At 31.1% G+C, this 18,962-nt stretch overlaps 1 protein-coding gene across 1 annotated transcript; it reads right to left on the reverse strand.

Moving 5' to 3' along the window:
• Window positions 1–9,579: 9,579 nt before the first annotated feature.
• LOC134706240 (class E basic helix-loop-helix protein 22-like) lies at window positions 9,580–10,683 on the reverse strand. Its single transcript, XM_063565007.1, has one exon. The coding sequence runs from the start codon at window positions 10,492–10,494 to the stop codon at window positions 9,790–9,792; it is 705 nt and encodes a 234-aa protein (XP_063421077.1). The 5' UTR covers window positions 10,495–10,683; the 3' UTR covers window positions 9,580–9,789.
• Window positions 10,684–18,962: the final 8,279 nt, after the last annotated feature.

Raw genomic sequence — 18,962 nt, forward strand, 5'->3', positions numbered from 1 at the left:
AGTTGAAAAAGGCTTAACTCATCAGATGGACAAAAATACAAGTGGACGTGGCCGGGTACAACTGCTGAAAACGAAAGAAAAGTACTTAAGGTGGTATGGGTGTCTTTCGCCATCTTGGATTATAAAAAACAGAGAATTTAAGGTCCATATTTTCTATGAAGTTAGCAAAATTTGATGCAGGAATGCAGAAATGTAATGTGAATTTTCATTTAAAAGAACCAATTTTTAAGAATATAACTTAGAATTAATAATATTTTTACAAGTGTAGATTAATTTTGGTTGTATTAAAATTTTCAAATTGGCATTTTAAGGGGAGGTACTCTATAACAGTGCATTTTCTGAAGGACTCTACATGAAATTTTCCTATTTTGTCTTTTAGCCGGAAAAAACGTACGGTGGCCCTATCTTTTCTTTTGATATTCTCAAAGCATTGTCTGAAAGCAATCTTTTCCTTATTTATTTTAAAATTCTATCATTTTGTTTAGTTTCTATTCACAAAATGGTGTTTTTCCTGTATAATCCATACAAAATTTGTCATTTTGTCACAACCTGTAACTTTAGAAAATGCACGGTGACCTATCATTTTTATAATATTTTTGATCATGTATCAATAGATACTACATTTTGACAAAGTATGAACAATTCTATCATTTTTATTTTAGACTCCCATACCACCTTAAACTAGATAACTGTTACTTACAGCATAATTTCAGGGATTTTTTTTTTATTGTACCACCAAGAGATTCATTTCTTTTTTTTTTTAACGAAAACAGAAGTTATGCATAGGTGTATTAAGTATATGAGACAAATTTAAGTATGTAAGTGTAATCTCGGTCCTCCTTTGTTCCCGCCGGGACATTAATGTAGCAACAATCCAATGTGAAAAAACGATAGAAACCAATAATATTGTCATAGAAATTAACCAATCAGACAACAACATTTAAAGAAATTAAGAGAACAACCTATTAACATGTCTGTGCAGTTTGTTTTTGTTTAACTTGATGTTCAGCCTAAATAAATAGGACATTTCCTAATAAAAATGACATGCAAAAAGTATTTTGTGAAAATGATGACTCTTTGTTTTATAAGAATAACTTAAGTGTTAGTGTTCCATTTCCATTTTAAAATGTTTACTTAATCTTACAAATGTATATTATGTCTAAATAGCAATCGATCAAATGATACAGATGATAGACACAACTTTTGATTATAACAACTCGGCAGTAAATATTGATGGAGAAAAATCCAATCCAAACACATCCAGACTTTAGTTAATATGTCAAATTGCTCATACATCCTAACAAACTGTGTTGATGAATCAATAATCTCTAAAACGCTTCGGAGGATTTTCCGAACTTTGAAAGTATAATGAATAATGATTTGCGTGTCTTTTCTTGATGCAGAGGCAAACATTATTAAAGTTACAGTATCTTTGATGACCCAATGGACCTCGAGGCATACACAAGACACTAATAATCTTTCACGATAGTTTTTCATCTTGGTTGTTTAACAATGTTTTTGACGGAAAGAAAATTGATTTCTATCTTAGATGGTATTTTGGCGTAAAACGTTTCTTCAAAGGACGTCTTTATGGAACTACCAGCAGCATTTTAAGTGGAAAATCTAATTGGCTCAATAAAATAGAGAAAATATTCTGTCGTTTTATATTAAGTTATTGTATTAAGTGACAAAATTGTTTGTCATGCGTGTACCTATTTGTCAGCTTAGAACTGAATGATAGATAGACACGTGTTTGTCATATAACCTTGTCCAACTGAACATTCTAACTCAATCGAAGTGTGATCATCTTAATTGTAAGTTTTACAAGAACTAAGAAATGTTTTGTCATGGGCGAACGTAACTCTTTTAAACTCGTGGCTCTTTTTAAGAGTTTACAATTAATGATAATCGTGATCAGTTAGTTAACAACAATAGAGATTGTCTACGACTTGACAAGTTATAACAAATAAATTATTACAATTTCATTTAATTTGTTTTCCCGCACTAAACTAATTTCATTCTCTAGTTATCAATAGAATTAAGTTATAATACGTTTAACGAAATGGGATGGGATATGCTTCTTAAAAAAATACATAGATACAGGTTATAAAAAAGTCAAATCTGTTACCAAACCACGTGTCCAAATCCCTTTGACGGATCCTGTATATTTTTTTTATATAGAATAATCGAAAAATTCAAAAGAGAAACACTTTTAACGAGTGACCATGCAACACATTAATTCGATAGTTAATATTTTTATTTTTATTTCACTGGGAAGTCAATGTAAGTCATTGCAAAAAATGAACTAAGTACCAACAACTTTCATAATTATCTACACACCACCAAGAAGATGTTATTATGAGAAAGAGAAGAATGACCAAACGGATTAACGGAATTCTCGCATATTTACGTTAAAAACCGCATATAACTTAAGAAAAAGTAATTCGGGTGTAACAGATACTTCAAGTAATAGTAACACGTACGTCATTGTTTGAATAACTTTTTTCTCTTTTTTTTTAGGATTTAAAAAAATTCTGAATATATCGTAACATGTGTTTTACGGGAGACAGATAAAAAATATTCAAAGTTTAAAACTTGTTCCTCAATTCCATTTTTGACTGCTATTAAAAATTTACTTCTTAATTAATTTTTGTAATCTTTCAATAGACAATACTGTTTAAACTAACATGTGTTTACCAAACATTCAAGAAAGGTAGCATAACAATCGAATATTAAAGTTTATTTACAGAGCGGTAGTTGATTTATTTTGATAATTATGATTACTGCTTAATATAAAAGCCCTGTAACTACTATTTTATTCCATGTGTTGAAATGACCACATCAATGCACATTTTCTTATAAAACACTGTCAGAAGTCACATTCTGGTTTGACTAAAAGAAATTGGCGAGCATTAAATGTTAACCGTCACTCTAGGTTACAAATGTATTATAAATCGGTCCGACAATACTTGTTCATCTCCAACAAAGAGTTCGACCTCGCCTCTTGCGGGTAATATTAAATGTATCACTTACGAACCCTCCTTTAATAGTGTAACTGTTTAAGTCAAAGACGAAAGAGCGTATTTAAAAAGTCACTGCGATAAAAGAATAGTCTTTCAACTATCATTCAAGGGTTGACCACAATGTTAATTCAAAATCTCATAAGGCTTATTCAAGAGGCTATACAGGTCCATGAAATGTTACTGGTTATATTGTTAATTTTGCCTCTCACGTTACAACCAATAATAAAATCCTTTGTTGGGATTTTTTTGTCTTGGTTAGTGAAAATTTAAGTGAGAAACTTCATACTTGCATATGAATAGAGATTTTTTTGTAAATTTTCAGATGTGATAAAGCACGAAAATAAGATGTAGCGAATTAAAGTAAAATAGCAAACAATCAATACATTCATATAAAAAGACTTTGACAGAAAAAAAGAGATGCAAATCACGTCAATGAACTTTGTGATACCAGGTTAGGGGGGGGGATGTGCTGTCCCAAGCCAGGAGCATGTAATTCAGTGGTTGTCGTTTGTTTATGTGTTACATATTTGTTTTTCGTTCATTTTTTTTTACATAAATGAGGCCGTTATTTTTCTCGTTCGAATTGTTTTACATTGTTTTATCGGGGCCTTTTATAGCTTACTATGCGGTATGGGCTTTGCTCATTGTTGAAGGCCGTACGGTGACCTATATTTGTTAATGTTTGCGTTATTTTGGTCTTTTGTGGATAGTTGTCTTTATTGGTAATCATACCACATCTTCTTTTTTATATTGGTAACGCTTTCGGATTTTAATAAACGTAACTATATATGTTGTGTTCAAGATGTAAGTTTGTATTAATTATAATTTGTATAGGGTTTATGTACAAGTTAAAATGTTTTTATGCATACCTTCTAGCACAAGGTGATACATGTTTATCTTCTAAAATATACCAGTTTAATGTTCTAAATTCAAAATTATATACTTCAATCTAACCTAACAAGGATACCTGCATGGTTCAAATTTTAATTTTATTTTTCTCCATTATGCGTTTCTAACATAATGTTAGATTGAAGTATATACATTTGAATTTAAAACTTATTTTGATCTGTATAGCATATCATTCTTTGTACGGACATGTTTTTTTTTTCGAGCCCAGACATTTAGAAACAATCTAGGTTAACTAATAAATTCTTTGAATAAACTTATTTGAACATGTTACCTATTCAACATTGTAATTAGATCTTTGTATATTGTTTTTATTCGTATTGATATTAATTTTGTTTTCGGTTAATTAAAATCAAACTAAACATTTTTGTTATATACATACATGTATGCACATTCATGGCTCTACAATCTGTCGATACCTGCATCTTTGCATTGCACACGGTCATGTTTTTCTCTGACTGACGTGTTAAATGTGTACTAAATGTGTTCCCTAACGGGAAGGATTGTGCCTGATGTTCATATCATGAAATCATAATCTTTCAGTCAGTTTAATTGAAGTCTGGAGCTAGCATGTCAGTTAACTGCTAGTAGTCTGTAGTTATTTATGTATTATTGTCATTTTGTTTATTTTCTTTGGTTACATCTTCTGACATCAGACTCGGACTTCTCTTGAACTGAATTTTAATGTGCGTATTGTTATGCGTTTACTTTTCTACATTGGTTAGAGGTATAGGGGGAGGGTTGAGATCTCACAAACATGTTTAACCCCGCCGCATTTTTGCGCATGTCCCAAGACAGGAGCCTCTGGCCTTTTTTAGTCTTGTATTATTTTAATTTTAGTTTCTTGTGTACAATTTGGAAATTAGTATGGCGTTCATTATCACTGAACTAGTATATATTTGTTTATGGGCCAGCTGAAGGACGCCTCCGGGTGCGGGAATTTCTCGCTACATTGAAGACCTGTTGGTGACCTTCTGCTGTTGTTTTTTTATTTGGTCGGGTTGTTGTCTCTTTGACACATTCCCCATTTTCATTCTCAATTTTATGATATAATATTTTGAAGTACCAGTTCACGTCCAATTTCAGAAATGTATTTCTATTGGTATCCATCTAATGAGTTAATGTAAAAAAAAAAAGATGTGGTATAATTTCCAATGAGACAACTCTCCATAAAAGACCAAATGACACAGAAATTAACTACTATACGTAACCGTACGGCCATCAACAATGAGCAAAGCCCATACCACATGGTCAGCTATGAAAGCCCTTTTATTAACTGTTTCTTATAGATTATTCTAACTGTGTACTGTTAAACCACTGTCCCAGGTTAGGGGATGTTTACTGCCTTCATACAAATTTCACCTCACCTCATTCTGTATGTATGTGCATCTCCAAATTCAGGAACCTGTTATTCAGTGATTCTCGTTTGGTGTTGTGTTACCTGTTGTTCAGTGGTTGTCGTTGTGTGCTGTGTTACACATTTTTTTATTCGTTTATTATTTTGTACATAAATTAGGCCGTTTGTTTTATCGTTTAAATTGTTAAATATTTGTCGTTTCGGAGCCTTTTATAGTTGACTTTGCGACATGGGCTTTGCTCATTGTTGAAGACCGTACGGTGATCTTTAGTTTGTAAATTTTGTGTTGTTTGGTCTACTGTGGAGAGATTTACAGTGCAGTAAATGATTTTTTTTAATAATCAGATTCCTTCAAATTATATATCTATTATTCAGAATGGGAAGCTTAAATTCCGATATATCACCCGAACATGCATTAATGTTTGGCCAATAAATTTAAAACATACGATTGCAAGTACACCAAACATTTTTTTAAGGAATGAAAAAACGATGAAAGTTTCTTAATTTTTTTTAGTGTTTGTGTAGAAATTACTCAAACTGCAAACATATCAATGAAGACCGTTATGAAATTTTCGACTCTGCAGACAGCACTACCACAAAATCTTATTACACAGAAGTTCTCTCATTCAATTAAATAACCATTTGAAAAATTTGGTTGCAGATTTGTTTACCTCAGATCATAACAAGCCTCCTTTTCTTACGGAAAAGACATAGACTATATATCCTTACTAGAGCAGTGGTGAGTTGTTTAAAGCTTTAAATTTTCTTCTTGACAAAATCTATGCATGTTTCGGCATAGTTGTGCCCATATATTTTCCTATGGGCACAAATTGTGCCTTGATGATATTTTTTTTCTATTTTGTAGAATTCAAGAATTTCTGCATTTTTCTAGTTTTTGAATATTTCTGTTTCTCACGGAAAGCTTTATAAAAAAAAAGACAACGATACGATTTTTCTTTCCACATTGTAAACTAATTGGTCCTTGAAATAAACTTAGTGTGTTAAAATAATATTTTCAAATGATATTGACATCGATTATTAACTAAATATATATTGATATGTATGTAGTTATGAGAAGTTATTTCTACGTAGCACTTATTTGCTGCTTAGTTTCTTTTGTTTGTATGTTAGTTATTGTGTTCTTGGTACTAATCTGTTGAGTTAAGCCAATTTCTACGGGATTTTCATTTTGTTTTTATGTAGATCTGTTACACCACTGTCTAAAATTAGGGAGATTGAGCGCCCACAAACATGTTAAACTCGGCAACATTCTTTCACAGAGACTTGGTAAGCGGATTAAATTTTGTGTATCGATGTTTTGCAAAGCATTTTCGTTCTTCCCGTTGATTCGGTGTTACATTATTATCGTTTCTAACGTTAGTCTCAATACATCTTTGTTTTTCTAGCAATTTGCAGGGTTTTTCAGTAAACTGATATAGGTAGTAAACTGCGCCAAAATGACAAAGAAAATTTGATGCCAACAGAGAACGATGGTTAACCAAACTATTTAAAAATCAAGCTGTTCCAAGCAAATCCCGATTGAGACATATAAAAGGAAAGGTATATCAGATGAATGTTATATTGAGACAAATATCCACCAGAGACCAAAGCACGAGACAGAAACAATTGTAGGTCACATGTCAATATGTACTATATAAATTGCCTTTCGTTTAGGTCACCAATTTAGGTTGTATTTAGATAGTCCTTACTTACTACTGTATTTTAAGGATCTAAAACGATACCCTAAGCCATCGTTTAGCACTTTTAGTAGCACAATAGGGACCTCTACTGAAAACTAACTTTTGGGACTTTATACTGAAGAGTAAAGATTCCTCCTTTTCTTATTCGTCCAGAAAAATCTGTTTTTCGATATCTGTACAGTTACAATTCCTTCAAGCGCTCATAATCACTCGTACATTTTTTTCTTCATGAATATAGTAAATAATTACTCCTTATTTATGATTTAAAAAGGCAGTCCTGTCAAATGTATGTTCATCGATTTGAATTAAATTATCATATTTGATTTATAATATTTTATAATACTTTAACGTATAATAAAAAGTACAAAAGAAACGATTAATAATGCATGTGCTAGCTATAATATATCAGTATTCGTGTGCATTTTATACTAGACGCCATCTAATTGACCACCAATTTTGATCCGATATAAAAAATAAATAGAAAATATAAATCAACAGATATATTTCGTATAATAAAGATTTTCTTGGGCCGTTAAATTTCGTATGATAGATTTAAGCCAAATTGTAAAGTATCGTTAAATAATATGAGAACGAATTTTGTTTATCGAATTATTAAACGAAATTAGTCTTTCGGGTGGTTCCCTGGTTTAACTTTCAATGTTGACATTTTTTTTAATTTCCGAACATGCTAAGGCCGTGTGGAACTTATCTTCAGCTAAGGGTTAAATTGAAGGTTGTAGGAATTCGGATTCAGATATTTAAAGGTTGAACTATTGGCATGTAATTTGGTGTCTTGTGAAGAGTTGTCTCATTGGCAAATTGAATCATACCTCACCATCTTCTTTGTATAAACCAATAATGTACCATCGATATTTTTTAGTTAATTATAACAAAATTGAACCAAACTGACTGCTTTTAGCGAAAAATTACCTCAGTTTTCCTCTTTATTCCTCTAATTGGCAAGAACATAAAAATAATAGAATCAGGTAATATTGCGTAGATTACTTGTGCCTGGTTTTTTAAAGTATCTTAGGACAAATTTTGCCATCTTCTGACTTATATGATTGTGTCATAGAATGTAAATAAAAGCTGTCTTAAGATAGTTATACATGTGATGCTTTTATGACTTTCATTTATAAGTGAACACTTTTATTTTAAATAATGATTAGAAAATTGTATATGAAAAGGAATTACAATCTAAGTTGATAAAATCATAAAACCAGGCCCCTGAATCATATAATTAAAGAGACAGATTAAGAGAGTATCTTTTATAGAAAACATGCAGAAAAAATGTTCAAACGTTAAATCACTATATTTGAAGGAATGTTGAAAAAATAATATTTATTCAGCAACATAAGAAAATCTCTCTCCCCCTAAAAATAAATCCAAAAACCAAACAAAACAACAATTCAGACACTCATAAATGTTTGAAATGTTTCTCTTAATCTAATTGAACTTTAATGCATGATGCTCGAGATTAGCATTTGAATTCTGTAATGTATGAAACAGTGACTTTTCAAAGTCAGCCAGGAAAAGCAACACATTAGTGTCTTATAATATTTAAATATTTACACTCTTTTTTTATGAAAAAACAAGTATTTATACTTTTGTTTGGTGTTGTTCCATAAAAATCCACAACCATTTTTATAAATTGACATTTTATCTTTACAATAAAACAGTAAATGAATTTTATTGTTTTTTATTTTTTTATTTTTATTATTATCGTTATAATGCATTTAGAAAATTGTAAAGAAACTTTATCCAATTATAATACTTTTCATTTTCATACCGTGCTATTATCTTCTATGGCAACGATAGGGGGTTCGCCATTTTTGGTTAGCTAATCTTAAAAAGTGAATCACGTGAATTTTCAGATATTCCAAAGGGCAGTCAAAATATAATCGCTAATATGTCGAATAACAGGCCAAGTATCATATTGAATAGAATAATTCAGTAATAGCTAAACATATTTATTTTAATCATCAAACATTTTTTCCGCAATGTAAACATGCATTAAAAAACAAAAGATCAGCATCACTTATATCTATTATAAATTTGATTAAAAGTAAAGATTTCTTATCAAGCTGCATGGTTTATGTATATAAAAAAATTAAGAAGATGTGGCATAATTGCTCAAGTGTGACAGCTCTCAAACAAATGCCAAAAAGACGAAGAAGTAAACAACTAAGAACATATTAAATTTAAAACTAAATAAATAAAAGAATAAATACACACAAATTTATAATCTGATTTTGATGTGTTGTTTAAAGTAGCATAGTGGCATTTCATGGTCTCATTTGAAAATAATAAGCAGCTTTTACACTAAAATTTAATATATTTTGATTTCACTTCCTTTTTCATATTTTTAATTTATAAAAACTATTGATACTTGTATTTTAATTATTGAATAAATATTAAGAAAAGAAACAAAGTTCTTACATCAAATTTCATCTTTATTTCTGACAATACATTTCAGTCACGCTTGATAAAATTGCTGTCTATGGATAACTTATTGTTATTCTTTCTTAACCATCTTTAACATCATATAAATCTTGATTATAACATATAGATAAAAAGGTGTCCAAAATTTCATCTTGTAGACTTGTAGAACATTATTTGAGTATCATAATTGAAACATCTGATAACTTACTTTTGTATAATATAAACTGCAGCACTTTTTACACAAAAAGTAGTCAATTACAAAATAATCAAAAGTTAATATTTCTTCAAACCCTATAAAATCAGAGTTATTCGTCACATAATATTTCTTTTGTTTTCGATAATACTTATTCGCGGATAAGTTTTATACCTTTTTCCCATTATAAGGGAGTTCACAGTTTGTTCCTTGAAAGGTGGCAGACGTTTCCGGTGTTTGACTGGGAACGCCGGGAAGACGCGGTATGTCATGTAATCTTTGGTATGCAGCTGAGTATGGTTCGTAACGACTGGGTGATGTTGATTTCATATACGCAATCATTCTTCTCATTTCTTCAAGTGCATTTGCTTGCATAAGAATGTAATTTTTGGCTAGAAGAAGAGTGGCGATTTTAGAAAGTTTCCGAACAGAAGGACTATGAGCATAAGGTATGACAGACCTCAAATCGTCTAGTGCATCATTCAAGTCATGCATTCTCCTTCTTTCTCGTGCGTTCACGTTCAGTCTAATTGTTTTATGTGGACTTCCTCTCCTTGTTCTGATTTTGCCTTCAAAATCTTGCCCTTCTTCACTAGAATATTCGGTATTGTCTCTGTTTAGATCTGAATTAAAGTTTTTATCAACACTGTCTGAACTACTATTATCCTCAACGTCAATGTTAAATTCGTTATATCCACTTTCTAGTTCTCTAGCACTGTTGACAAAACTGTGTTGGCCATGTGGAAAAGTTCCGTTAGGTATATCACAGTTGTAAGAATTCGATGTGTTTATCAATGGGTCAAATCGTTTTGAAAAATCGATCCCGTCCTGTGCATCAGCTGTATTGTTTTTACGTTCTAAATCTTCGTTCATTTCACAAAACTCAAAAACAAACCACAGAAAATAAAAAAGAAAATGTTACTGCACTTTTGCTCCTCGCATTGAAAGCAGTCGGATCAATTACTTGTTAAAGTGACTTGTCATACAATCCACTTGCTCCTTGATTACACCAATTCCTTTAATCTATGATTTTAGCAAATCCAATTGGTCAATTACTTGTTTACGTAGCAAATCAGCACACTCGATACATAGTAATCGAAAATTTGATGAAAAAGAACTTCAAAGCATTATATCCAAATTTAACGCTACAGAAATCGATATTAGTTATATTTCGAAGGAAATTCACTCCAAACGAAAATGAAGTTTAAAAAAAATATTATGAGATTATAAATGGAAAAAATATTACTTTAAAAATATAATATTATCACTTATCATCATTATTTATAAAACATATTTATAAATATGACGTTCTCTTTTTACGGTGAGATTGAGAATACAAAATAGCTTTATATATACGTTAATTTTAAACACACATTAAACCTAAATTAGCATAAGCCTTTTAATTCCCCTATGTACCTTGTCACGGTTGTCGATTTTTGAAATGCAGCTCGACATGTGTTGTATCTTTTGAGGTTTGCGGCCCATTGAACAAACCTTGGGTGTTTTGTAAAGAAAAACGATACGTTTACATGGTCGATCTGCTACGGTGAATTATTAAATAGCATTTTATATGATGATAATTACTTGTGGTATAGTCAACAACTGGATTGAAACAAGTTCAAAATCGTGCTTCAATAATGAAACTGTATTTTGCATTGCAATAAAAATTCAATTAAATTTAGTTAATAGTATCCACGTTCTTTCATTTTTATGAACAAATCTGTCGTTTTCTTTTGAAGGGAAAATTACCTTCAATTATTGTAAGTGATAAATTAACTTTGTCGAAACCTAATTATTAATCTTAATAAAAGAAGGAGGAGTAAAGATTTCAGTGCGACAATAAATTAAGAGAATCTTTTATTCTTATACAATATAATTAATATAAAAAGCAGTTTGGCCAATAACTAAGAAACAGCAAATTAAAAAGGGTAAAATTGTCAGTAACATCAACATATGGCCACACAGTAGGACATTTAGAAAATATACCAAAGTAATAGAGAATATGAGGTACTCATCATTTACTACAATGTAAATATTTTTTTACGGATAGAGCAAAAAAATACAAAATACTAGTTAGACTACTGTCGTATGTGTGCTTAAAGGAATAGCTCTATAATACGGCAAATTAAGATTAGTAATACAGTTATATTTAAATACTTTAAATGCATAGTAATCTGTTATATAATTTGTGATGAATGTTTGAAGTATCAGTTTTGTATTTTTTAGTATAGCGCTACATTATAATATGCAAAATATCAAAATATATACTTTATACTTATAATTATGTGAATGGTTGAAACAAAGTTCTTACATGCAATAACTAAAAGAAGTAGTTGTCGTAAAAGATAGTAGCAAAACGTAGCTGTGTATTACTATTCCAATATTTCACCACTGTGACTATTTAACATCTTTATAAATAGCTAATTTTAAAGAGAACCTTTTCGTGAAGAGTTTTTATAAGACGTGTGCAGGCACCTTATGGCTCTTTTGTTCGTCTTCTGAAACATTAATCACATTCTTGACACTTTACAAACATTGACATACCCCCACCAGTCTGTCACATGAACAGTACTTAAGGTGTAAAAACGGCTCGAGATCTTCAGATATTTTGTCAGTTACTTTAAATAAAAATGACAAATTTGAAAATGAACAAACGTACCATATGTCTCCTAGAGTATCTGCGGCCGTCCAGGAGCACATTAAAATTTGTCGAAATATATTTCTTTTATGATAATTCCTGCATATTTTTTTTTAAACACTATCCATTTTTAGGTAAATACCTTCAAAATAACAAAAATTATACAACAAAATTCTATGAAACTGAATCAGAGATAATTTTATTTTTCGATTGTTTAAAGTTGAAACCCGCATTGTCAAACTTAACGTTGAAAAGTAATTTTTAATCAAGCCACTTTGATTGATAACCAGAAAACATTACATGGTTGATTTCATTGTATAATGAGAAACATTTTTCATTATTTTCTGTATAAAAGAACAAATTTAATTATTTGTGAATGCATCCTGCAATGAATCAAGTTATTTGGACGATCGAGGACATGACAGATGGCTTTAGAATAGTCATCTATTTGATTACATAGCGGAGCTGATTTTTTGGAATGAAGTAACATGTAACAGCCAGTTAATTAATATACGTATTATGAATAGTAAAAAGATAGATTTATTTTAATGCAATGAGAGTTATTTGCAGTTAATTCCAGAATTAAAAGAATGAGTTATAAGTAATTGATAAAATAGAAAAAAGTTGTATGGTTAGACGATAAAGAAGAAGAAACGTAAGACGTTTACTTAAATATCAAACAAGAATTCAATATTATGAATGGAAATAAATTCCACAAGCTATCCTTTTCTATCTACATGGAGGTAAAACATATCCTCTTTGTTGTACACGATCAAGATGAAGGGATACAGTAGTAAAATATAAATAGAAAAGTCAATATGTAAGGTTACTATGTCTGGAGGAATTGCAGTCTTACCTTAATCATAAAATAACAAAATGTAGCAGTTGAAAATTAAAAAGACAAAAAAACCAACTGAGTTGTTTTAGAAATACTAAATCGTTGAACACAAACCACCTACATAAATGATGTGTTTTTATTTTTCTTCTTCATACAAGACATCTTTTCGTTACAATACATACCCATACAGCTAAACAGACATAATTTTGTTGAAAACGGTTGTCTCAATTATGCGTACCGTTATTACTATCTTTCTTATTTTATATCTACTGCTGCGCTTATTCGTACGAAAGCCGAGAAGGCCCACCTATAATTTAGAATTCAACATTCGGAATTCAGCATTCAGAATTCAGAATTCGGAATTCGGAATTCGGAAATATTCATTTTATAATGTAATAAACTATTATTGTAAAAATAACTATTTGTTTCAATTGTGATATGAAAATTTAATACCTGTCTGAATATCATCCACTCCTTCTTATATACAGAAATTATATATATATTTGTCCATAGAATAAGCTATACAGGACTGTTTGCTTTTCATTTTATCTTTGTGTTTTATACTGGTTTGAAATCAACTACTGTAAGTTCATGGTTTCAACTTCCACCCTCACAACCTTCCCAACACACACCCCTACGCTGTTTCTATTCCCTGTCTTTTTTTACTGTCTTAAACATGTTTACCAAACCCCGAAAATCCGTGTAGCGTTAAAATTAAATAAAGAATTACATAAAACTTATAGGTAGAAGCTTTTTCATGATCGAAAGATAATTTCTCTGCCAAAACTTTATAAACAAAGTTTTCTCAATTATCCATATTGTTTATATCTACTATTTGGAAGGGATTATTTAAGAGGATAATGGCAAAGCGAGAAACGGGTGACACGGATTCTAGCATTTTGCTAGTTTTAGGTTTGCTCTTTCTCAACACTGTATTACATGCCTCTGATTTTAACTACAACTCCTTTTTCTTTCATTTGCCCTTGCCTAAACGCATGCTTCTGAAGGATTTACTAGTTCCGTTAAACTTTTTCTCGGAAAGCTGTTTGATTGTGAAAAAAAGTTCATAGATATATATTATATTCTATATTTATTTTTAATCTCCTTTTCACTGACGCGATAAGAACATGTAAAAATACTGCTGAGAAAGGCGATATCAATTTCACGCGTTTTTTTAGTGTCAACAATTTGCACAATACTGAGGACATACAAAAACGCAACACCAAAAGATTGAAATTTTTATAACAGTTACTTCATTATCTTCTATAATAAAAGCAACAAAAAATCACAACCTTGGGCATTGCGCATGTTTCTAAATACATTTCAATCAATCATATTACTTTAACGAGTGAGTGAATGAATTCTGCTTAATATACAGCAGCAAATATAATATAGGCATATTCATGATGTGAATATGTGAATGAATGATGAATAAAGTCTGCGTTTTGCTAGCCCGACATGTTGAGCCGTTACCAATTTCTAAGTCTTTTGTTTGATCTAGCTGACAAAGGTTCGAATTTACGACATTACGTACTCAGACAAGCACGCTAACCACGAGGCCATCTAGACTAAGATTGTTTAGTATAATAAAGGAAGTTTAAATATTTCTTGCATGGTATAATATATTCTTCCCTAACAAAAATATATTATAAATATCTTGAAAATACTGTTAATTACTTAGCTACTGATATATTTCATGGGAAATAAATTATTTCAATTTTTAGACAAAATAATGTTCCAATTGTTGTTGCGTTTTAATTGACATTCACTATCCTAACGGAAATCAATGACCGATCATCATAGAATATCAATAACAGAACTATTAAACTCCTTATGAATGTTTATCTTAAGCCAGCAAGTTCTTAATGTTTCTTATACTATAATCTGACAAGTAAACAACCTGTGTATCCCTTATCTTTATCTTGATCTTGTGTAATTAATTAAGTCGGTCGCAGTTGAAAATAGCTCTGGTTTACGCAGTATATATTGGACGATAGATGTAGTCTTTCGGAACACCGGATGATATTCGGAACACTTCTATTCTTTCTATGACCACCTTTCAAATACATGCGCAATAGCTTACTAATCTGTTGAATAAACATTAGCATCTTAAGTTGCTATAGAGATATTTTACTTATGACATGAAAATTATTATGATTTAATATTTCCTTGCACACGATTACAAGCTGCTAATATTAACCAACATGCGTAGTATTTTAATCAAAGTCAAACGTTGAAACCAGCTGTGTTAAGATATGAGATAAGATTTCATGTATAAACAATGCGATATATTCTGAACGAGAATAATTAAAAATAAAATCTTTAAAAAAAGTATAAGCACTTTCTTGAAATTTTACGTCTAGGATAGACCAAGGACGTGGAAACATAATCATAAATACGTGCCTCAAATAGGTGTAAAAAACGAGGATTTAAAAAAAAACATCGTTTATTGAAAATAACGTTAAAATTAATTATGAAAGTATATGTCCGTATTTATTTTCATTAATATTGCAAATTTAAAGTTATTTTCTTTGTTTAAATATTGCAACATTATTTACTTTTTTTTTAAACCAAGGTCACATAACCTCTGAATCCTTTTCGTCATTATATGCGACTGATAAGTATAGATATTCGATATGAAGAAAAAGAATACTGGAATCTAAATCTAAAATGTATTTTAAAAAAATGCACATTTGACCATGCAGATGTAAGAAATAAAACTTCAAGCAATGAAACAACGAATTGAATGTGCCATAGTCGGCTACAAAAGGCCCCGAAATGACAATGTAAAACAATCAGTCAAAACAAAAAATAACAAAGTCCGTATCATCGTATGCGTAACTTGCTCACCAGAGGAACGCTGAGCAAGCGTTTAAACGCGCGTTGCATAAGTTTGAAGAACGTTGAAATGCAAAGGTATCAACAATGAAAAAACCCTATTTAGTCGGCTTTCAAATGCCCCGACCATAAAGATTTGAAAACAAAAATCAAACAAAACTAAACAGCCTTAATATTGATAACAAAATAATTTACGAAAAAAAACTTGACCTATATGAACTATGAACAACAACCACTGTACTACATGTTCCTGGCTTTAGAATGGACATTGGCACATACACAATGTGGTGGCCATAAACTCAACCCTCCAAAATGAACCAAACCTAGAACAATACATCGCAAGAAAAAACTGTAAAATATCAATTGCAATTCGCGTCCCTTAAAATATGGGTACGGTGCACAATAATCACTTACATAAAAAAAAAACAATAGACACAAATCACTGAAATATAAGTACTCGCACTTACCGAAAGCTATTTCAAAGCTAGTGAAAATGTAGACGAACCAGTGGATATAGACGGACTGGTAAACATGTAAACAGACGGGTAAATGTGACAGACTTTTTGACAGACATTCACATATAGACAGACCTGCAGTTGGGAATGTAGAAAGACTACGGGAAACGCTTAGGTACGCTCCACGCACATCCAATACACGCTTTTAGCTCGTTGTGCACACGATACAGATATGATTGACAGGTTGATAATCAAAATTACTAGCGTATTGGTAGCGTGAATTATTTTTTTTTACCACGGCCGACGTACGTCGGATCTATACGTTGATGTGTGAAGCCGGTATTACATTAGGTAAACAGGCAATGTCAGGTTTTAATTCTTATGCACAACAAAAGGAATATAAAACAATGCATCTTTAATCATTAAACAATTATCTAATATATAATGCCAAACAAGCATTTGGGTTTACGATTGCATTTCGTTTTTTAAAGAAAACAACTTGTCTATACTATTAAACGAGACCTCATTTTGGGTGTCGCTTCTCTTCTTTCCACAATAAACTAATCTTCATGCCTCTGTGTCCTATATGTACAGTGCATAATCGCATTTGTCATCCATTCATTTGATTATCCAGATTGAGTTATTTTGAGAGAAAAACAAGAAAAAGGCGTCCGGATATGTTTCCGTCATTGGACGAAATTTTAAGTCAGATTAGACTTCCGGTTTGCGTTTTTTCTGTATACTTTTATCATACATATACTACGAATAAAGTGTATTGTCTGTCTGATATCCATCATTGGACCAAATTTTAATTCAGATGAGACCTCTCGCTTGCGTTTATTGTATACTTTGAAACACATACATATATATATATATATACTAAGAATAACGTGTATTTTCTGTTTGATACCATTTTCAAGTTTACTATCCACGGCGGTCACAGAGTTTATTAAATAGAGAGTGTCTGTATAATATATCAATGACCGCCGTGGATCTATTGTTAAACTGAGAATTGAATTTCAAACAAAATATACTTTATTTAAAGTAATAAATGAAGCAGGACCTTTCGGGACGTCGGGAACGGGTGTTTTTAAGATCGAAATTTCAGGATTGACCATTTCGGGATACGGGATTTCTTTTTTCGAATTTCAGGTTGTCGAGATATTTAATTTATAATAAATTCGGAACCTCGGGATTTCATGTTCTTAAGACCGGGATATCGGGATCAGGACCCCTCCCGGTGCGACCCCCCCTTTTATGAATGTTTATAATATACAGATATGTGAGCGCTAAAATTATCCATGTGACATTCAAACCATTTCGGGATACGGGATTTCTTTTTTCGAATTTCAGGTTGTCGAGATTTTTAATTTATATTTAATTCGGAACCTCGGGATTTCATGTTCTTAAGACCGGGATATCGGGATCAGGACCTCTCCCGGTGCGATCCCCCTTTTATGAATGTTCATAATATACAGATAAGCGCTAAAATTATCCATGTATCATTAAAATTAATAGAGAACTAACAAAAAAAAAATGATTTCTTTTGTGGAAAAAGGAGGAGCCGGGCTAGAAAAACAATTATCCTGTCCCAAACTAGAGATGACTTTTGATACCTTTTCTGAAATTCTCCAGTCATAAAGTGTTTTACAAAAAAAGATGATGAGGTATGAATGACAATGAGACAGCACTGCGCAAGAGACCAAAATGACACCGAAATTAACATTGAAAGGTCACCTTACGGCCTTCAACAATGTGCAAAGCCGATACTGCATAGTCTGATAAAAAAAGCCCCGAAATGACAATGTAAAACAATTCAAACGAGAAAACTAACAGCTTTATTTATTTACAAAAAACGAACGAAAAACAAATATGAAACACATAAACAAACGAAAACCACTGAATTACAGGCCCCTGACTGGAATTTTCATAATATATTACATGTATGTTCATAATGAAATTAATAGAAAACAAAAAAATAGGAATTTTGAAAATAAAGAAGGAGGGTTAAAAAAAAACATTTTCCTGTCCCCAAGTACCTATTACTTTTGATACTTTTCTTGAAATTCACAAGTCAGTAAATCTTCCTACAACACTTTACATTCTTTCAACCACGCTCTAAATGCCCGCGATTTCGCAGAAGTGTCTAGTTATAATAATAATAATAAGGGCTTTATTTAAAGAATGTGACTCAAGTAGAAATTCACTAATCTACCTTGAGACCCTCACAAATATAATAATACAGAACAAATATTACAGATATTATATTTTTATTAAAATTTTTGACAGGACGTATTATGTTTTACAAATGTCCGGTGTCCGTCCGTCTGTCCATGTGTTTTTCTGTCTGCCCACCGTAACTTGAGAATGACTTATCAAAATTTCATGAAACTTAATATAGTTGTTTTTTTATGATGGTCAAATGATCTGTATACTTTTTTGTGAAAAAAAAAATAAAACTCTTTGAGTTACGGCACTTTGTAAATAAAAGAGGTGGTTTTTTTTCACATGTCGCACCGTTTCTCAATAACGATTTTTATGCCCCACCTACGATAGTAGAGGTGCATTATGT

The sequence above is a fragment of the Mytilus trossulus genome, chromosome 1 (assembly GCF_036588685.1).
Source record: "Mytilus trossulus isolate FHL-02 chromosome 1, PNRI_Mtr1.1.1.hap1, whole genome shotgun sequence".
Classification (NCBI taxonomy): Eukaryota; Metazoa; Mollusca; class Bivalvia; order Mytilida; family Mytilidae; genus Mytilus; species Mytilus trossulus.

Coding starts and splice junctions, on each gene's coding strand:
- LOC134706240 (XM_063565007.1), bottom strand. CDS start 10,494: ATGAACGAAGATTTAGAACGTAAAAACAATACAGCTGATGCACAGGAC.